Source organism: Pseudorca crassidens, chromosome 10, assembly GCF_039906515.1.
Source record: "Pseudorca crassidens isolate mPseCra1 chromosome 10, mPseCra1.hap1, whole genome shotgun sequence".
Taxonomy (NCBI): Eukaryota; Metazoa; Chordata; class Mammalia; order Artiodactyla; family Delphinidae; genus Pseudorca; species Pseudorca crassidens.
In genome coordinates, this window is record NC_090305.1 from 22,222,945 (window position 1) to 22,245,257 (window position 22,313).

The window sequence follows — 22,313 nt, forward strand, 5'->3', positions numbered from 1 at the left end:
TAGAACAATGCTCAACCGAAAATAACCGCTCAAATAATCTATTTGTCTATTTCAGCAGCCAGTATATTCTAGGCCCTGCGGATGCAGGAATCAAGTAACACGAACAAAAAGTGCTTTTATGCATACAGTCTTTATTACAAACAAATGAATAGATGTCAGATTCCTGGGAAAGCCCTTGTAATTCAATACAAATCCTGCCAGTGCCTCCGAAGGAATAATTTATGTTCAAAATAATCACTGTTCTTCCTCCAGCCTCTCTGCAGCGCACTTTGTGTTTGGAACCCTAGTTATTCAGACGCGAGAAGAGGCTCTGGAAAGCGCCAGCACCTCGTCCCGCAGCTGCCGGACACATCGCACCAGCGCTAGGTGACTTCGCCCCTCTGGGCGGTTTCGAGTTCAGCTGCATCCAACACCTCTGTGGCTTGGGGTGGGCGCTCTCTTTGCTCTGAGCAGATCCTCGTGTCTCTTTCTCATCCTCCAGGACTTAGCTTGGAAATTGTTTCCGCCCTATCTCCCCCTCTCCCTCCTGCCAGCTCCAAGTTCCTTGCCTTCATGGAACTTACAGCGTAGTGGGGTTCATGTAATAGATAAGTTATTGCCCAAATATGGTTGAGTCTCTACCAAAAAAAAAAGTTCTCTATGTGAGGACTTTGAATGAAGTTCCAGATTTAAGAGAATTTGTCAACCTAGTAGGTATCTCACAGCATATCATTGTGGTCAAAACTCCTTAATTACTGAGACTGGACAATTTTTCTGTGTTTGGTCATCATCGTTTTTCAGTTTTCTGTGAAATACTTCATGCTTTTTGCCTATTTTTGGGTTGTCTTTTGCTTATTGACTCATAGGAGTGTTTATATTAAGTTGAAACATGTTAAATTGCCACTATTCAACCTCTTTGGCAATTCATGGGATTCAACATAAAATATTTTAGATAATAATTTGCCAAGTATATTTGTTCCAAGTATCTTTTTCATTTCATGAGAAAATTGTATTTTCACTTTCCTTATGGTGATTTTGAAAAAATAATTCTTCATTTTAATCTAGTTGAATTTATCAGAAAATTAAATTACTTTCCTTAAAATTAACCTTTTTTTGGTGTCTTGTTCGAGAAATATTTTCTTGACCTGAGGGCATACAAATATTTTCCAAAACTTACTTGTAAAAGACAAAATTTTACCTTTTACAGTCTTGGCTATTCTTGGCCAAGAATTACATATATTTTTTAATTAAACTTTTTATTTTATATTGGAGCATAGTTGATTAACAATCTTGTGGTGGTTTCTGGTGTACAGCAAAGTGATTCAGTTATACATTTTTCCATTTAGGTTGTTACATAATAATGAGCAGAGTTCCCTGTGCTACACAGTAGGTCCTTGTTGGTTATCCATTTTAAATATAGCAGTGTGTACATGTCAATCCCAAACTCCCTAACTATCCCTTTCCCCCACTCTTCCCGCCTTGGCCAAGAATTATATTGCATTTCAACATAAATTTTAGAATCAATTTGTCAATTACCATAAAAACCCACCCTTGGGATTTTTACTTAGGTTGCAATGAATGTATAGATCAATTTTGGGGAGAACTGACATCTTTATAACACTGAGTCTTCCAATCCATGAAGAAGTATAGTCTTAGACAAAAATAGCCAAGTCAGTCTTGAAAAATAGTAACAAAGCAGTAGGACTTACCCTACAGATGTCAAGATACTTTAAAGCTATAGTAATTAAGCAGTTTTGCATTGGTGTAGGGCTAGACAATAGACCAATGGAACAAAGGCCAAGATGTCTAGACTCCACCCTCACCAACCCATCTTCAATATGATCATTGTCTTCCTATTGCTATGATCCTGACACCAGCTTTAAAAACTCTCCATTAACTCTCAATCCCATAGTAAGAAACCCTAAATTGAACTCCAGGAATCTTATGATATTTCCTGAACATTTAGAATGAACATTGTGAAAAGGCAATGAAGAAATTTCAGATATTTTACCTAGTGGAAAGAGAAGCTTTTGTCTTGAAATTTTTGAAGGACTACCTTGTGAGCAATGGGTTAATCTTACTCTGCAATTATCCCAGGGCATAGAACTACAGTCCATAGGTAGGAGCTAAGAAAGACACTTCTGTACATTTGTGGTTCTAATTCGGAAATCTGTATTTTATCACCCTTTTAAAAACTGAGTGAAATGGGCATTCTTTACTTCTTCTGTACAGGTAAAGTGAAAACAATCTCATGGTATCAATGTTCATGGTGAAATTTTTCTGTCTTTCCATTTAGAATTAATTAGGCTTAAAAAAGTGAGTTTTATCTGGTGATTTTTCTAAGAAATAACTAAATCAACAACTCTTGTTTTAGTAACTTCACAATTATAACTACAAGAATCTTAGGGTTTCAAGAAACACTAACATGTTTGATTATTCAACTATGCATCTGATCTTTGAATTCCTTCTACATTATGCCTGTCTACCAAACTTACAACTGTATAGCAGAGTCTATTCCACCTTAGGATCCCTTCTAAATGATTTTTTCCACAGGTAAAATATCTGAAACTCCTTCAATGTTTTTTTTCATGATGTTCATTTTAAGTGTCCAGGAAGTATCAAAAGATTCCTGGAGTTCAAGATAGTAATTTGGGATTTCTTACTGCAGGACTGAGAGTCAGTTGGGAGTTTTAAAAGCAGCTGTACACCTAAAACAACCAAAATATTGTAAATCAGCTATACTTCAATAAAAATAAATAAAATTTTTTAAAAAAGCAGGTGTCAAGATCATAGGAATATTTTAGGGAGACAATGGTCATGTTGAAGATGGACTGGTGAGGATGAAGTCTAAAAGTCTTCTATTTGGGCTCAGTACAGAGGCTTCTCAACTTTCACAGAGGAATGTCAGGCTTGCCACCCCTTCCAGTTAACTGGTGTCTGAAGAACATGACTCCCTGATCAATAACACAAAACATCAACACTCCAGGACTGTCCAGAATTTAAACTGGAATTGAAATCTTGCCAGATTCTGTTAAAAGACTGACTGAAGAAGTGACTTGAAAGGATGCACTGGAGGGTTCTCATGATGGGCTAAGGACTTTGAGTCCAAAATCCAAATGAACCTCATGGCCTGTGGGTAAAAAAACATCCTGAACATGTGTATACATTTTCCAAAAGCATATACATGCTGTTGTAATTAACAAAACCTCAGATTTTCTAGGAGAACATGACAACATTTTGCCATCGAGCATTAAAGTAAAACTACCTGTAGTGTGTGTATGCATGGGGGAGAGAGTGTCGGTAAAATTTATTGATCATCAAATAAGGGGTCCTTGCAGTCAAAAAAGATTGGAAAAGCACTGCCAATTCTCCAGACATATCCTAAACTCTGCCCTTAAGTCACGTTATATCATCCAAAAGCCACATATACAGAGTGTCATCCTCCACAGAGACAATTTTAGAGTTATATCCTAAATGTTTTCATCTTGGTTTTCTTCAAAAAAATATATAAGAAATGGCCATATAAAGGACGTGCTCTAATTTCCTGTAGAAACTGAACATAAGAAACAATGTTTAATCTGTCTTTTGTATAATAAGTCATGTAATTCCCTTTGGAATTTGTTACTAGAAAATTGTGTATCTTGGACTCCTTGCCCATATTAGATAATGTGTAACCATTTCCCAAGATGTTTTCTGTGAAACAAGAGTCCATGAAGGTGCTCCTCCAAACAGAATTCTTTCGTCCATCACTTTGGGAAAGCAATGCTTCTTACAGTTCCTTTGTTTAAGACTCAGACAGGACATTAGCATAGTATAAACCCTGAGAAGTCTTTAAGGGAATAAATACCCCCACCTAGCCAGCATTTCTCAAACTTATTATTTTTTAAAAACATTAGCTTGTAAAACACTTTTGACAAATGCTGGGGAACCCATTGCTCATCTCTTTACCAGTCAGGGAACTTTGAACTAAATTTAATTCGCAATTATGGTCATTATGTTAATTAAGTTGACACACATTTGCATCCTCTTCTAGGATTTTCAATTTCTATTTTAACAGCCTTATTGCATGTGGGTATTTAATTTAATTCTGTCTGAAGTAAGGACCTGTAACATTTGCAAGAGAAAGGATAGATGTTAGACACTGAAAGACTTGAAAAGACAGATATAAATTTACTAATCTATTTGAAAGAGCATTTCATATATCATGCAAACAGATACAGCAAATATTTAAGAAATCAACATCTTGAAGACCTTTTAGTGTATTTATAACAAAGTGGGTCAGGCTTCATGCTTTTTCCATACGTACACTGCTGCTTCGGCAGTGTATACCTGACTTCTGCTTATCTGTAATTTTAAAATCTGCCCTTGCCCTGCCTCCGTTCCCCCACTGAATCTCAGCAATTCTGATCCGTTAAGGAGAAGTACCATTCAGGCTTTAAGTTAGAGCAAAACTTGCTAAAGATGATCAATGTTTATCAATTAAAAAAATGTTCTGTGCTGAACTGAGGTATAGCTTCATATCCGAGAGATGTGGTGCAGGATAATGGAAATTGCTCAGGTAAGTCTAAGCATTCAGTGGGCATTTGTTCAGAATTTACTAGTTAAGTGATCCACAGCAGGTTTCTTCATCTTTTTATGCCTCAATTTCCTCATCCCATAGGGATGTTGTATGGATTAAATGATTAAAAATTGTAAAGAATAATGCCTGGCATGTGTCAAGCACTAGTATTTAATATTACAGTACTATTATTGACAGACAAAGCCTTGGAAGTGAATGTGCTCACTGAAGAGACACTGAATAGGAAGGTCAAGGACAAAGGCTTGGTGGGGTCTCACAATTAGGGGGTCAGGGAACCAGGAAGAACCAATACAGGAGACAAGAGGGACCAGTGTAAGAAGTAGAAGGAGAAATGAGAAAGTGTAAACACCAGAATCACTACCCTCAAGTGTTGGTTGTCAAAATATTGATGAATGAAAAAGTCTGAGAACAGGTTACCGGAGAGAGGGATTTCCCATTCTCATCAAGTTTGTGGGTTCCCCACACTCTATGTTTTCTTTTCTTATGTCCAGTAAGATTTGAGCTCACTCTGAAAGCTTTTCCACACTCCTCACATTCATAAGGTTTCTCCCCAGTATGAACTCGCTTGTGTCCAATCAGAGCTGAGCTCTGACGGAAAGACGTGCCACACTCACTGCAGGTATATGGCTTCTCACCAGTGTGGATTCTTCTGTGCTGCCTCAGGACTGAACTATGATGAAAGGCCTTTCCACACACCTCACATCTGTAAGGCTTCTCTCCAGTGTGGATTCTTTGATGATTGGTCAAGTTTGATTTCCCACTGAAAGCTCTACCACACTCTGAACATTTATACGGTTTCTCTCCAGTGTGGATTCTTTGATGGATGGTAAGGCAGTGCCGATCCTGAAAAGTTTTCCCACAATCCCCACATCGATAGGGCTTCTCCCCAGTGTGTTCTCGTTCATGAGCCCTGCGTTTACAGTTATGACGAAAGGCTTTCCCACACTCCTTACACTTGTAAGGCTTCTCTTCAGTGTGGATTCTTCTATGTTTGGTGAGCTCTGCCTTGCTGCTGAAGGCTTTTCCACACTGAGGGCACCCACAGTGTTTCTCCTGAGTGTGGATTCTTGTGTGTTTGCTTAGGTCTGAGCTTCGGCTGAAGGCCCTCCCACACTCACTGCACTCATAAGGTCGCTCCCCAGTGTGGATTCTTGTGTGTTTGATGAGGTCTGAACTCCCGCTGAAGGCCTTCCCGCACTCCTCACACTCATAGGGTTTCTCCCCAGTGTGGCTTCTGCCATGGATGATAAGGGAATGCTTAAACTGAAAGGCCTTCCCACAGCCACTGCACTCATAAGGCTTCTCCCCAGTGTGGATGATCTGATGCATCCTGAGACGGTTCCTGGTCTTGAAGGCCTTCCCACAGTCGCTGCACTGGTGAGGCTTCTCCCCACTGTGCGTTTTTTTATGTCGGCAAAGAGCTGATCTACTGTTGAAGGCCTTCCCACACTGGCTACAGTTAAAGGGTTTCTCCCCTGTGTGGATTATCTGGTGCATAGAAAGCTGATTTTTCGTCCTGAATGCTTTCCCACACTCATTACACACATAGGGTTTCTGGCAAGAGTGAATTCGCTCATGGAGAATTAGGTCAGAATGCCAGATGAAGTTTTTGTCACACCTGGCACATTCATGGAGTTTCTTTTCTGTAAGAACCCTATATGGAATACATTTTGAGTTTTTTCTAAGTACCTTCTGGTTCTTTCCTTTCTTGAAGGTCACTTTCTCACAGCGTTCTTTCTCTTCTCTCAGTTTCTCCCTCATAGGTATTTCCCATTGATTCTCTAATTTGACATCTTGTACACAAACTTCTCCAACCTCTGGATCCTGGGAAACAACTTTTAGGAGACTTTTAAATTTCACCCAGCAGACTTCTCCATTTTCAAAAACTGCCTGTTCTGAACTTGCCTTCTCATTCTCAGGCCGTGTCTTGGCTGCTGATACTTAAACAAGAAAATTAAAATGTCAGATGTTCAGAGGAAAGGAAATAAGTGGGCTGGCAGAGGTGAAGCAATGGCTAAGCTGTTGGAAGAGTAACTGACTTTCCCATGCTTGAAAAATCACTAACATTATGGCAAGGTCAAAATAGGCTGAACTATTGTAAAGTACTAGGATATTTAAAACTGAGTAAACTTCACAAAAATCCTTCCAAATCTACTCATGCTCTAGAATCTCTTAGTTTAGTGAATGACAACTTCATACACCTAGTCACCTAAGATAGGAAACCGGAAATCATCTTCAACTTCTCATATGTACTCACTAACATTGTATAAATGGTAACCTGTGATGGGAGCTGCAAAGCAGGGGCTCAAGTGCCAGCGCAGCCTCCTTTTTAGGGGTCTGTCTGCTTTGCTTCTGAGAGTGGGGCCTGGAGAGCCATATTTCTGTGGTGTAACTCCACCCATCTGGGTAGGGCAGATTAGATCTGGGCAAGACCTGACCCAAACCAGGACAGATTCTCTCTTCATGAACTTTGGAATCATGATGTGAAAGCAGGTAAGGCCAGGCTCTGAAGAGAGCTAGAGCTTTAGCACTTAAATTTGAGAACCAGTGGTGGTGGGATGGTATGTCGTGTAGGGGAGGGAATGCTCTGCCATCGGGACTGAGAAGCAGAGAAGATCCATCTGCTAAGAAAGGAGAAAGAAGCAGACCCACAGTGTAGCAGAGAAGACAGCTGGAGAGTGGGGCCTGATGGCATTCCAATCCCTTCTTGAGCCTCATGTATACCTGCCCTTAAGTTCCCTGACACACCCTGAATAATAAATTATTTTTCTTTTGGTTAAGCTAGCTGGAGTTACTTTTTACAGTTGGTAACCAGAGTCCAAATCAATTTCTTATTATCTCTTAACTCTATCCCGTCTCCTTTACTTCTACTGCCAGTGCATTCTCACCAGCTAACTTTAATAACCCTCAAATGTCCTTTAGTCTGCCTCCCCTCTAATCCAACCTCTACATCGCTTCTAGATTATTCCTTCTAAAAGTCAAATCTAATCACATCACTCCTTAGCTTTAAACACTTCAATGGCACTCCATAGTTAACCAGACAGAAAGGAAGTAAAGTGTAAAGTCAAGAGCCCCAGCTCACTGTCTGGGTTCAAATCTTAGTTCTGACACCTAATACCTGTGCAAACTTGGGAGGATGTTGTAACTTCTCTCAGTTGCTATATCTATAAAATGGGATCTAGACTATCCACAATAATTAAATGAGTCAATGTATGCAAAGCACTTCCAACACCAAAATAAGTACTTAATCAATCTTAGCTGTTATTATAAGAATAAAGTTAAAGGTCTGCAGTTTATCAAAAGCTCATTCAATTATGATCTTGCCCCTGTCTACTGCTCCTGTACTTTTCCCACTGGCTACTCCAAGTCCTTAGCTCTGGTCACACTGAACTAGTCACAGTTCACATTCTTTTACTCCTCAATACTTTCCTACTTGTTATTCCCCTCTGCCCCTCTTTCAACTAAATGACTTCACTTATCCTACATAAGTTAATTCAGTTGTCATTCCTTCTGCAGTCTTCTGGTCCCCAGGTCAGATTTAGGTGCTTCTCCTCTATGTTTGTATATACCAGGTACATATCCCTATCTACATATCCCAAGAACTCCCACCATACTGTCCTATATAATTATTTACTTACCTGCCTTCCCCACTAGAAAATAAGCTTCCGTAAGTCAGGGCTCGCCTATATCTTATCTGACTGCATATGATAGTTGCTCATATGTACCTGGCATATGATAGTTGCTCAATAAATGTTTTTTAGATGGAAAGAAGGGAGGAAGGAAGAGTAGGCATTGTGGACACAGCAGCTGGAGTTGGCCTAGAAACAAAGGACAAGTTTTTTTTTGAATGACAAATACAGAAAATAGCTTGAATGAAGAGCTGGTAATATTTCATGACTGACTAGATAAGAGGTTCAGGGAATGGAAAGACAAAGTAAGAAAGAGGTAGAACCAGATATAGAACTAGGGAGAGCTTAATGAAGAGACAGCCTTGGAGGGAGAGATGAATTTGACTTTAGATCGGTTGCTTTCCAGATGACAATGGGATATTCAAATAAAAACCAGGAGTTAGAAACATGAGACTGCTGCCCAGGAAAGAGGTAAAGGTTAGCATTATCAATGTGGCAGGCATCTGCATCAGAGCTAAGAGCTGAAGCCATGAGAGAAACTAACTAACTTCACAATAAGAGAGAATAGAAAAGGCAAGGGTCAAAGTCTCAGGTCTCCAAATGGGGGAAGTTCCTAAAAAGAAAAAAGAAAACAACTGGAGGCAGAAAGGCAATGCTCTCTGAGCACTGGAGTAAATGATACACAGAGGGGAGATGAATTGTCTGAGCCTTTTTGGAGGACTAAATTGCAAAAAGCCTGTATTAGATAGGTTGCAAACAGCCAATTGGATAATGACAGAATAATTATCCAAACAGTTTGTCTTCTCTGACTTAAGATTTCCTAAATAGATTTCCTTCTGGGCCCTTCAGGATGGATGACCCACCACTAAGAACATTCTATAACCACTCTGTCACACGGAACACAAAAGGGGACTGACAGCTTCTCTGGCACTCACCTGGGTGGGGGCAGCTCAGGAACTCCCTGTCCTGTCCATCCTGAACACAGAGCTCTGCCTCTTGATCCAGATGGGAGATCAAAGGAGGTTTAGGAAATGGAAATCCTGGTTGTAGAGAAGGAAGAAGACAGTGTGTAGAGCAACAGAGAACTGTGCTAACGCTTACCTTGACCCCGCTGTTTGCACATGGAAACAGGAAAGAAATGTCCATTTGGGTAGAGAAAAGGGTTTATTCAGGGGTCTGGTAACATGTAAATGAACAGGTCTAGGAAATTTCTCAGAAAAGTCAATACTCAGAAGGCCAAAGAAGGAGATTCTGGGAAATAGTCAGTTGGTTGTATTTTCCCTGTTCTTTTTAGGAGGATGGGAGTCTGTAGAGGGAGGTTAATCTGTTTTCAGCCGCTAGGAAGGAGCTCATGACTAAGAGCTGAATACAGAGCACTTAATGGAAAATGAGAGGACTGAGGAGGCGAGAATCCAGGGAGAACAGACGTTAAGTGTCTCCTTTTCACCCAGGGAGAGTTTCATTGCAAAGAATCAGAAAACAACTAGGTTAGCCAGAAAATTATCTTGCTATGTAACAGGGGCAACTCAAAACTAATTTGGGGGAAGATATTGATGATATGGAATGAGAGCTCTGATTTTCAATATGAGACCCCATACACATCAATAAATAAAGCAATTAAAAGAAAAAGGAAGGGAGAAAGTACTAAGCCAAGTACAGGGAAAGTCCTTACCAAGTGATACCACGTTTCCATAATTTTCCAACATCACATCTTTATAGAGGTGCCTTTGAGCATGGGTCAGACACTGCCACTCCTCATTACTGAAATTCACAGCTACATCCTCAAATGTCACTGCCTCCTGAAACAATATGTCCCTGCTGTCCTGGAGAAAACTCCATAGTTCCCTCAGGAAACAGAGGCAGAAGAAAGGAATTTGTAGGGAGGTTTACAGAAGTGAAAGGCTGTTACTGTTTCGTGTATATTTGGGGATGAGGTGAAAGGTAGCATCAGCTTTCAATAGCAAAAAATAACGAAAGAGGAAACAATCCACAAATGGTTTGTCACCCAACAAAGTATCCCTTATGAGAGGGAGCACGTGGACTTGGGAGGTGCATAGCCAGGGAAGGCAGTGAAAATAAGGCCACATTTAGGAGGCAGTGATATATTTCCAGGAGGGAAGGAAGGGGTCTTAGCTCACTTGAGACTGGCTCATCAGTATGATTTTTGCTCCTGGCAGGCTTCCTTGGCTTCCATCTTCGGCAAAGGCAGGACAATGAGGAGATGGCAGAGCTGAGAGAAGAGAAATAAGCCAAGAGTCAATTCAGCACAGTGTTGAAACCTTCTGCTTTCATCCTCTCCTCCCCAAATGTAGAAGCTTCCGAAGCTCTAACCTAGGGATTAAGTCTACTGCATTACAGTATCCTCCTTCTCCATTATTCCTCTAGTCTCAGTTTCCAGTTTGGGGTATCAGGCCCTGGCCAGCAGCCAAGCCGACTGTAAGTGCGTTCTTCTTCTCTCTCACCTACTACACCTTTTTCTCTGGTCTCTCTTCATCCTAGAATACCTTACACCCTCCCCAAATGGCCCAAATCACTGACTCCCAGCTTATACGATAACCTGGCTTCCTATATTAGAACGTTGAAGTCATTTTGTCCAAAACGACTTGGGGTGGAGGTGGAGGGAAACGAATGAAGGAGAGGAATGGATCAGAAATATCCAGGGATAGGCCCAAAGCTTTTTTCTTTAGGTAACTTAATAGCTGGTCAAACTCAAGTTAGTTTACTAGAAAAAAATTTTCCCTTGTTCTTCTTAGAGAAAATCACTTACCCCCTTTGATTCTGAGTCTCTTTCCTGTTAATTCCCTAGTATTAAGTGATTCCGCTTCCCCCCAACTGCCCTCCCAGCATAGCAGAGCACACACAGCTTTTAAAATGCAAAAGAAACTTTCTCAGAGTGTACACGTGACTAGGTATAATTCATATGGATTGGGCAAGAAGTACAGTTTCACATTACTGATTAATGGGGCCCTGTTTTATTCCTTGCAATCCAGCTCAGCCTCTCTGTAGCTTCAGTGTTTATGGTGGTTTATCTTTCTTGATAGTCATCAACATATTCCCAAGTCCAAGACCATTCCTTTCTGGTCTGAAATCATCTACTGGTAAGTCTCTAGGATAACCCTTTGGCCTCAGGACCCCAAAACTATCATTTCAATTTTACCAAAACCTCAATTTAGGAGTAAACTGGCTTCTTTCCACAGAAATAGGCCAAGAAGACTTTTCTTTGGTCTAGGCCACCCTTAGCTTTTGATCAAGAACAGGCCTGTGTTCAATCATTGTGGGTTCCACACAGTTTTCTCACTATCTCCTCTGAAAGCCTGTTACTTTATAACTCTTTGTCTCAAAAAGTTCCCAAACCACCTGGAAGGCACAGAGCTCACAGCAGATACATGTTTTGCTCTCAAATGTTCCATAACAGTTCTTTTCCTTATAACATCAATAAACTTAAACCTCCTAATTGGGTTTTTTTCAATCAACATTTTATAATGAACATTTTCAAATATACAGAAAAGTTGAAAGAATTGTAGAGGAAACATCCATATACTCACCACTTACATTCTACAATTAACATTTTGCAATATTTGCTTTATCACATATCTGTCCATCTAACTATCCATGTCTCTGTCCATAAATTCATTTTATATTTTGTTGCATTTCAAAGTAAGTTGAAGACATCAGCATACTTCACCCCTAACACTTTATGATACATATCATTAACTAGAGTTCAATATTTGTTTACATTCCTGCTTCTGAAGTAAAATTTACATACAGTAAAATGTATAAGTCTTAAATTTTTGACAAAGCACACCCTAACCCAAACTCTCCTCCATATACATCCAATTGGATTTTTACCATACCTTCTTCATAAATTAGGAAAGTTTTGTTACCTTGTCATGGCTTTTTTTCCCCTAAGTGTTCATCACATTAAAAACTGTTTTTAATTGTGGTAAAAAACATATAATATGAAATTTACCATTTTAACCATTTTTAAGTGCACAGCTCAATAGTGTTAAAAATATTCACAATGTTGCATAATAGATCTCCAGAACTTTTTCATCTTGCGAAACTGAAACTCTATACCCATTAAACAACAACTCCTTATTTTTCCCTCTCCCGAGCCCCTGGTAACCACTTCAGTGATTTTTTTTTTCCTAGCCTCGCTGAGGCTTGTGGGATCCTAGTTCCCCAAGCAAACCTGGCCACGGCAGCAAAAGTTCTAACCACTGGACCGCCAGGGAATTCCCCCCACTGTAGTGATTCTTAAACTTTATTTTTTAGCCTCAGAATTTGAAAGGTCAGTTTCTGCCCTCAAGTTAAAAATGAACTTGGGGGAATTCCCTAGCAGGAATTCACATGTGGGAGAGAGTGAAAGCTCTGGTCTCTTCCATTTCTGAGGACACTAATCTCATCACTGGGTCCCCACCCTTATGACTTCATCTAAACATGATTACTTCTCAAAGGCCTCACCTCTAAATATCATCACATTGCGGGGTGGGTTAGAGCTTCAACATACGAATTTTGAGGGGACACAAACATTCAGCCCATAACAAAACTATTTGTTAAAGCAGTGTATAGATATTATCCAGGGCGAGATTAACTCATTTACATTTTGTTAAGTAACTGTAAACTTTATGGCCCTGAAAATCACCTATAGGAAGAGAATTCAAGATCTTTTGAGAAAAAGAGGACTTGGATACTCAGGTCAGATGTGAACCATAAAATTATATATATTTTAAAAAATGAAATAAAATGAACAACGAAGTTAAGCAATATTCATTATTTTCTACCTCTCCTAAATTTGTGATAAATATGTCCTATATTATTAATTTTCATTTATGATTACCTATACAGTGGAAATTTCAAGATTTCTCTTCTGGAAGTTCCAATAATATGCTTAGAAATTCATTTTACGTATTTTTTCTTTGCAGGTAATACATACTAAAAGCCTATTTTTGGGGTGTCCAGGGGCCTAGTCCTCTAAAAGTCTGTGCCTTTCAGAGTCTAATTTTATGACTCCAGAATTGTTAAATACCATCAGCCACTTCTATACAAATCTTATCCACTTTTCTCTTCATATATGCCACCAAAGAGCATTTTTAAAGCCCAGCCCCACATTTCCCCATCTTCCTTTATTCTTCTCAAAGCTTCATGACAATACCTTTTCTCCTTCTTTTGCCATGGCTTTATCTTCTATTTCTCAGGTATACCTATACTTAATTTAAAAATCTCAGGGTTAACACAGGTACAGAAATAAAATTACCTACACTCAAATTTTACATGTTGGTAAAATTGTGGTTGGGAGGAGTTACTGTATTATACCACAAGTTTTATACGTGCAAATATTCATGTACACATATGTAAGCTACTTATCATACATAAAGTTGTACATATAATAAGTGAATGAATACATTCAATATCTTTCATAAATTGCTTTGAAGAATCTTTTTTTATGAATCTTTATTTTTTTCCAAATTTGGTTTAAGATGAGGGTAGAAACCTAATAATTTAGTTCCTCTCAATACCGAGCCAAGCCTAGTATAGAAATAACAGATTTCCTATAAATACTCAATAATGAGCATATTTCCAGGTCCCAGGAAGCATCTCCCACTTAGTCTGTGTCCCTGCCCCATTTTCAGCTGCCATAACTCCTGTCACAATACCCTGTGTGCATTACCTCTTTCCTGCAGGAGCTTGGTATCACGGATACAGAGCTGGTTTGATGGTCCTGGAGTCTCATCTGATACCACCACCTATTGCAAGGAAAAGAATACATTTGGAGAGGTTATGGAGGGATGGAAAATGTAGGGGAAGCTGCAACCAACTATGAAGTTCTGTTCATGGAAATCAACTCCCAGAACTACCAAGAGCGGTGAGAAAATCAGGGACTCAGTCCCTGATATACCTTATGAAAAACAGAAATGGCATCCAATTGTTCTATAATGTAAAATGATCACCAGGCCATCCAGGAAAAAAAGTATTTTGAAGGAGAACACTTCCACAAGGTCAATCCAGGCCCACCACACTCCCACTGCTTTCCTCCTTTCTTGGGCTCAGTTCTTCCTCTTTGTGATATACTGCAGACACTCCTCTTTTTACCTGCTGCATCTTTTTACCCAGCTTTCTTTTCCAGTCTTCTAACACTGTCCCGGTTTCTTCTCTGCTGGTTGGATCCAGCTCCCAAAGTCAATCGTGGCTTTGCCTGGACCAGTTTGAAGTGGCTCCAGTGGATACCAGCCTCCTTTCAGGGATTTAAGCCTTGGTGGTGCCAGCCAAAGGGCCTCTCCTGACCCACAGGGCAGCTGCTTTTTGGCTTGATGTGTCAAATACTGCCCTGGATTTGGGGTTCATCAGCAGTACTAAGCTAGTGGTAATCCCATACCTTATTTTCCTGCATATTCGATGAAGGGAGGAGAAAAGAGAGGAATGTGACCAAAGCAAAAAGAAGGAATCACTGAGAATCTGAGGTATCTATGGGAGATGAGGGAGCAGGGGAAGATAAACCGAAAATGATAATATATCCAGAATACAACCTCCACTGCTACTATCTTGTCCCAAGCCACCATTGTCTGCATTGCCCTGCAGTATTACGTTAGCCGTCCAGCTGGTCTCCTGCTTCTATCCTCAATACAACAGAGTAGGCCATTTAAAACTTAAGCTGGATTATTTCATCTCTCTGCTTAAAACCCCTCAATGGGTCCATCTTACTCAAAATAAAGAGTAACATAAAAGGCCCTAAAGAATGTGCCTTTTGAATCTCTCTTGTTCATTCAAAATAAAAGCTTAAGTCCTTACAATGGCATACAAGTCTATAGGGTGTGCTATTACCTCTCCTACTATTCTTCCCCTCATTCAACCCTCTTCAGTCACACAGACCTTTCTCTTCCTTTTTAGGCACATTTCCATTTTAGGGCCTTTGTACTGGCTGTCCCCTCCACCTCAAGCTACCCTCACGATGAATAATCTTGCTTCCTTCAACTGTTTTCTTGTACATAATCCTCCCAAGGAAACCTACTCTAGGTCCCCTATTTAAAATTACAGCCTACCCCCTCCTTCAAATCCTGACATGCCTTACCTTCCTATATAGCACTTTATCACTTTCCAACATGGTGCATAAGTTAACTTATATTCTTTCTATTGTTTATTGTAGATCTCCCCTTCACTAAAATGCAGGCTCCCAGGCTTTTGAGGGCAGGGATTTTTGTCTATTTTGTTCACTGCTGTATTCCCAACTTCTAAAACAGTGCCTGCACCAGTAGGCGCTCAGCTAGAAATTGGCTGAATGAATGAATGTACGAGTGGATGCTGGGGAGGAAAATAAATGAAAAAAAAAAAAAGGGTAAGAGGCTGCTGAGAGCCAAGAAGAGCGGGAGGGAGTTAGGAATGCAGGAGGAAAAGGCCCTTGTTTGGCAGGAACCCGCGGCGGTCCCCAGCTCCCGGCGGACCGGGCTCCAAAGCCCCGCCCCGTCCCCGGCCCCAGGGAAGGGGTGTATTTAAGTGAACCTGGTGGTGGTGCCAGGGTCCGCCCAGCCGCACCTCGGCGGGTTCGGAGACACCAGTGGCAGCCTGGGAGCCCCTCGGCTAAAGTCCCGTCCCACGCTGGCTGAAGACACAGACCTTCCTGCCGACATTCTCCTCTAAAAATGAGAAAATAGAGAAACCTGTCCTAGCTCCACTTCCTAGTCCTTCAATAATCATTTCCGGTGACTTTCTAGGAAACCTCAACTCGCTGGTCGAGGAATTTCCCTAGAAAGCCTCCGCAGACTCCGAAACGTGTTATTTCCTGTTCTTCAGAATGCATCTCTTAAAACAGAACCACAATGTCATTATCCCACCTAACAAAATTAAAATAATTCCTGGGTACCATCTAATACTGAGTCCATATTAAAATCTCCCAAATATATAAAATACGCTGGGTTTTTGAATCAAGATCTAAAGTCTACATACTTTATTTGGTTATTTCTCTTAATCCTCTTTAAATTTAGATCTAGAATAGCTCCTCCATCTTTCACTTTTCCCCGCATTGAGTAAATTGGGTCAATTGTCCTGAATGTTCCACATGCTGGCTTTCTCTGTTTGCATCCTCATTTAATTTGTTTCTCTAGCCTTGTATTTGTTAACTAGATGTTAGCTCTAAAGGTTTAGAGTTTGGTTTACCTTTATGGGTAAGCATTCTTACGTGGTGCTACGTACTTCTTTTTGCTTTATATCAGGAGGCATATAATGTCATTATTTCACTCTTTGTGATGCTAAGATTGATCAATGAATCAGCACTTGCTAGTTGGATCCCTCCATGTAAAGCTCCTCATCAACCTTTTATCTGGTGGTTTCATCCACTGATGATCTTTGCCTGAATCAACCATTTTATTGCAGAACTGGGATGTTCTAATTCAATATTTTTTTCACATTTATGAGTTGGAATTTCTTTTTTTTTTGTTTTATTTATTTTTTTTTGCGGTACGCGGGCCTCTCACTGTTGTGGCCTCTCCCGTTGCGGAGCACAGGCTCCGGACGCGCAGGCTCAGTGGCCATGGCTCACGGGCCCAGCCGCTCCGCGGCATGTGGGATCTTCCCGGACCGGGGCACGAACCCGTGTCCCCTGCATCGGCAGGTGGACTCTCAACCACTGCGCCACCAGGGAAGCCCGGAATTTCTTTTTAAACAAGGATTTTATCTCATTAACCTATCAATTCAGGGTTATTTGGTTATCCTGAAATGTAAGTTCAAACAGGAAAGACAAAATAAATGTTTACTTTTCTATTTAATTGCTAATTTTCAGGGTAAAAAGTTGTGCCCTAGGTGCCAAGGCCACTGACACATTAGCCATTCTTCAAAATGGCCATCAATGAGCACTGTCTTCGAGTATTCATACTCTTGTGTATCTCCTTCCTACATTTTACCAGTGTTGGTTTGTGTGACCAATTGAGTATGGCAGAAATGATGTTATGTTACTTCTAATATTAGGTAATAAAAGAAACTGTGGCACCCCAGTGTTCACTGAAGCACTGTTTACAATAGCCAGGGCATGGAAGCAACCCAAATGTCCATCAACAGAAGAGTGCATAAAGAAGATGTGGTACATATATACGATGGAATATTACTCAACCATAAAAAAGAACGAAATTGTGCCATTTGCAGAGACGTGGATGGAACTAGAGACTGTCATACAGAGTGAAGTAAGTCAGAAAAACAGATATCGTATATTAATGCATATATGTGGAATCTAGAAAAATGGTACAGATGAACCTATGTGCAAAGCAGAAATAGAGACACAGACGTATGGACATCAAGGGGGGAAAGGAGGGGTGGGATGAATTGGGAGATTGGGATTGACATATCTACACTATTGATACTATGTATAAACTAGATAACTAATGACAACCTACTGTACAGCACAGGGAACTCTACTCAATGCTCTGTGGTGACCTAAATGGGAAGGAAATCCAAAAAAGAGGGGATATATGTATATACACAGCTGATACAGCAGAAACACACACAACATTGTAAAGCAACTGTACCCCAATAAAAAAAAAAGAAGAAGAAAAAGAAACTGTGGCTTCTATCTTGGTCTCTCTTTTTTTCCCTTTCTCTCAGATCACTCACTCTAGGGGAAGCCAGCTGCCAGGTTGAAAAGTGAGACCCAGGTGGTGAGGAACTAAAGCCTCCTGCCAACAGCCATATGAGTGAGTCTAGAAGTGGATCCGTCAGCTCCCTGTCAAGCCTTCAGTTGACTGCAGCCTGGGTCAACATCTTGGCTGCAACCTTAAGACAGAACTAGAACCAACCCCTAAACTGCTCTCAGATTCCTGACCTGTAGAGACTGTGAGAAAATAAATATTCAATATTTGATTCTAAATTTGGGGGTAATTTGTTATGCAGCAATTGGTAACTAATATTTTTTGTTGTTTCCTCTTTCTGAGCATCATTAACTCATGGATTTTTAAAGAACATTCAAGGAATCTTAATCAATTGCACTTTTTTTTTTTCTTTTTCTTCTTGATGTTCAAATGATTCCATCTTTGGCCAGTGGGAGTCCCTTTATTTTATTTCCTGTGCCCTTTTCATCTAACTCTAAGAGTCTTTGATGGTTTTCTTGCCTTCTGGCAGCACAAGATATTTCAGGCTCATTTTGTATATTTCCTGCTCCAGACCTGGAATCAGCCATTTCTCCAAGGAGTCCTGGTTCCTTTCATAGGGAAGAGTGATTGCATAGCTTTGTGACTGGTCATAACTTCTTTTAAAGCTTATCAAAATGAAATAAAATTAATTATGGGATTGAATACAGGCTAAACCACTTGGTACCTGTGTGCATAAGAACCTAAGCAAGGTATACATCGTGCCCCAGTTTCCCCAACTGTAAAATAGGTCCAGGGTGAATACCTAATTTTCGGAGTCGTTATGAGGATTAAATGAGACAATATACAGAAATCATTTAACACATCACCTGGCATCAAATTTCATCATTAAAATAATAGAACTGCAAGTCTGAAAGATACCGCAGTGATGACCAAGTACAATTTGTTCATTTCACACTTGAGAAACCTGAGGGCCAAGAGATTAAAATATTGTCTAAAACTACAAAGGAGGATAAGATTAGAAGAGAAACTAATGACTCCAGAGTCTTGGATCTCACACTTGGGCTATTTTGATAAAAAGCAGTCCCTCCAGCCTGATCAGGGCTTTTATTTATTCAAAAACAAAAGAGGTTAGAAAGTACTAGGCACATTAGTTATAAAATGGTATTATGGAAAGTTCATCAATCTTATGTTCTGAAGACCTGATTCCTGGCTCTGCCACTCACTAGCTTGATATTTTGGTCAAGTCATTTAACTCCTTTGCATCTCAATTGCTGCATCTGTAAAACAGTAACAATAAATCCTTTAATCTCAGCTCAGTGTGAGAGTGAAAGTACAATATACGGTTTATGAAAGTGCCTGGCTCATAATAATTGCTAAATAATGATCATTATATAAAAAAAATTCCTTCAATCCTCCAATTTAATACAAATGTATTCTTCTCCTCTAAAGGAAATTGGGTTTTGATTAGACTGATCCCTAAGTCCCTAATTCTGAAACTGAATTCAGTGAATACTGCACAAAGGCACTGAGCAAGAGGCTGCAGGAAAGATGCTATGCATGGTCACCCACTCTTCAGACTGTAGTCTTTCTTCCTGATATCAATCTACTTAACAGTACTAGCGTCCAGTACACATATACTCACAGGGTATATTTATGAGAGACTTTGGTATAACCTTTGCTGATTTGAAGATACTTTACTTCCACAGCAGATCCTTAGTATATGACTTTAATAATCTAGTCCAATTGAGATATAATTTATTTACATTTTTCTTGGTTAACCCCAATCTCATAAAACCTCATAAATAATCTCCTAAAATAATTAATGCTGGAATTTTGCCAGGGATCCATGTCAAGCTTTTCAGCCTAATTCCACAGTTCATCTTTTTTCAGTTTTTGAAAATTTGGATATTTGCCAGTCTTAGGCATGAGTCACACTCCTTAAAAATGGCCTCCAGGGGCCCTGTGGCTAATCTGCCTGAAATTCAGGATCCTTCAAGCAATTTTATCTGGGTACGAAGACTTGCACTCATTTAAGGCAAGTAGTTACTCTTTTACTATCTCCTTGTATGTCCTGAAATTTAATTTCCTCATATTGATGTTTGTCCTACCATTCCCAATTTGAAGGTCATGATCCTTGATGGAGAAACAGAAGCCTGATTGGTGTTGAGTAATTCTATGGCCCCTCTGCTGTCTGTTGAAATTACCAAATTCATTTCCAGGGGCTTTTTTAAAAAAATAACAAGTATTTCAGGCATACAAAACAATAATAAAAAAAACATTTAACATCTATCTTAAGATATAAATATTACAGATATAATTATATCCCCTTGTCTACTCCTCTCCAATTCCTCTCCTCTTCCTTCTCAGGTTAACTACTATCTTGATATTGATGTTATTATTCCGATGCATGTTTATATATTTTTAGTACATATGTGGGTAGCCATAAACATTTTATAGTATAATTTACGTTTCCCTAATTTTATACAAATAGTTTCACTCTGTACATATTTAAGTTTGAAAGGCTTGATTTGATTTAGGTTCAATATTTTTGGCAAGAATGCTTCATAGAGGTTATTAGGTACTTTGTACATACTCAACTTCATGGTTTTGAGATATATCCTTAATGAAAAATGTATCCTTAGCTCATTCATCTTATCTGTCACAGGTATTTTTCATTTTCCTTCCAACAGCCTTGTTCATTATTCTGATTATTTTTTCAGTTCAACTCAGAACTTTAGCAAGTATTTGTTTTTTGTCTTTGAGTTTATGGATTTCATTTTGTTTATATTGGCTGTCTTTCTGAAATAATTTTCTTGGAGTTTCCCCTCCTAAAAAGGTTATGTCCCATAATTTTATGCTAGCCAGTTCATATTCTAGTGTAGGAAAGAATAATCTAAAAAGTATTTGCCACTTCCTCAAATTTTTAAATATATCTTTTGTGCTTATCTTAATTACTTAAGTAATTAACTTAATTACTTCACGTTTCTACTGCTAATCATTATACTGAAATATAACATACTGAAAATATATTATAGAAAAATATAATACTTTAGAAATATAATATTTTGGAAAATACAGCATACATTACTTATAATGCATGCTTGTGGGTTTTCATAATCCCCAAATTATAAGATATTTAAATGTATGTGACACATAGTTCTCTTTTAAATAAAGCTACTGATCAGAGGCAAATACTGATATTAGTCAATGATGCTTTGCAGCAATATTTTTTCAGAATCGTTTCAATTCATTCATTTAACAAGAATTTCTTCAGCAACTGTTATAAGAGCTTGGGATACAGGAATGAACAAAACAGTTAAAGATCTCTGCGTGGTGGAGCTTACGTTCACGTAATTCTGATTAACTCGTGCTTCCATTTTCTGTCGTTGTTTTCCCTCTTCACACGCTGAAGAAGATCAATTTCATATTCAAGCTCATCTGTTCTCCATGTGGCAACAGGTCCAAACTAGCAAGCAGGGACCGGAACCGTCCAGCTTCTCAGGGTTTGTAGTGCTGGACCAAAGAGAAGAGTCCTCCGGGGGTCCTAGAAGGGCGAGCCGCGCGTTACCATGGAGACCGCGGAATAGAAAGGTTCTGTCTGCACTTTGGAGTTCAGCCCTTCGTCTCTGAGGTGCGGGTGGGGTGTTTTGGACCTCACCTGAGGAGGCCTTTGCGCTCCTTCGGCCCCACCGCGGAGAAGGCAGAACCCGCAAGGTCGGCGGAGAAGGTGAGGTTGCGGGGCAGGTCTCTGAGGCCCTGCCCGGGGTTCTGGCGGGAGCCCCTCGCTGGCCTTCTGGGGAGGGGCGGGGCCTGCGGTCGGAGGTGGGATTGGATGGGTTGGGACGTAGGAGGGCCCGCCTGCTGGAGCATATTTTATCTTTACCTCTTCTAATCTGTTTTTCTCTCCTTCTCCTCCTTCTTTAGGCCATCCTTTAATATTACAATTAAAGTTTTTTTATTTGGCAAACTGGTGAATATAGCGCTAATTCTGGGTCAGGGCTTGTCCTAAGTGTAGTATACATATTGATATTCATTCGTTTAATTCTCAAACAACCCAATGAGGTAGGTACTATCACTACCCCACTTTTTAGATAGGCAACTTGAAGCCTAGATATGCTAAAAGCTTACCCACAGTCGCGTAGCTGGTAAGGTGAGAAGAGGAAACCCAAACGATATGGTGCTTTTAGGCTTTTCTCACGAATTCTGAAACTCTCATCAGAGCTTTAACTTCCTTCCTCTTTGCCAGTTTCTTTCCCCGTCGGGCTGCTTGGTTCTTTTGTGATTTTTGTTGATGTGGTACTACTCCCATTCATGACTTTCCCTCCCTCCCTCTCTCTTTTTTTCCTGCCCTTTTCTTTCAGGCCAGTAACCTAAAATGCAGAGTGGAGCCACTGAACTTCACTGATATCTAAAGCCATACTGCCAATGGACAAAAAAATGCAGAGCAGCTCCTGCCCGTTGGCTCAAAATGTCAGTCACTGGGAGAAGGCAGTTACTTCTGTTGGGTGTTCCCAGGCGTTTGGCCCCCTTGAGGAGACCTGTCCTGAGCAGCAG

At 39.9% G+C, this 22,313-nt stretch overlaps 1 protein-coding gene across 1 annotated transcript; it reads right to left on the reverse strand.

The window, feature by feature from the left end:
• Positions 1-99: 99 nt before the first annotated feature.
• On the reverse strand, positions 100-21,233 carry ZNF311 (zinc finger protein 311). The gene is made up of 6 exons (XM_067752258.1): positions 21,104-21,233; positions 13,859-13,934; positions 10,326-10,417; positions 9,860-9,986; positions 9,123-9,227; positions 100-6,498 (listed from the first exon to the last, which is right to left on the reverse strand). The coding sequence occupies exons 1-6, from the start codon at positions 21,134-21,136 to the stop codon at positions 4,922-4,924; spliced, it is 2,010 nt and encodes a 669-aa protein (XP_067608359.1). The 5' UTR covers positions 21,137-21,233; the 3' UTR covers positions 100-4,921.
• Positions 21,234-22,313: the final 1,080 nt, after the last annotated feature.

Coding starts and splice junctions, on each gene's coding strand:
- ZNF311 (XM_067752258.1), bottom strand. CDS start 21,136: ATGGAAGCACGAGTTAATCAGAATTACGTGAAC. Junction 13,935..21,103: donor TTAATCAGAATTACGTGAAC/GTAAGCTCCACC, acceptor TCCTTGCAATAG/GTGGTGGTATCAGATGAGAC. Junction 10,418..13,858: donor CAAGCTCCTGCAGGAAAGAG/GTAATGCACACA, acceptor CTCTTCTCTCAG/CTCTGCCATCTCCTCATTGT.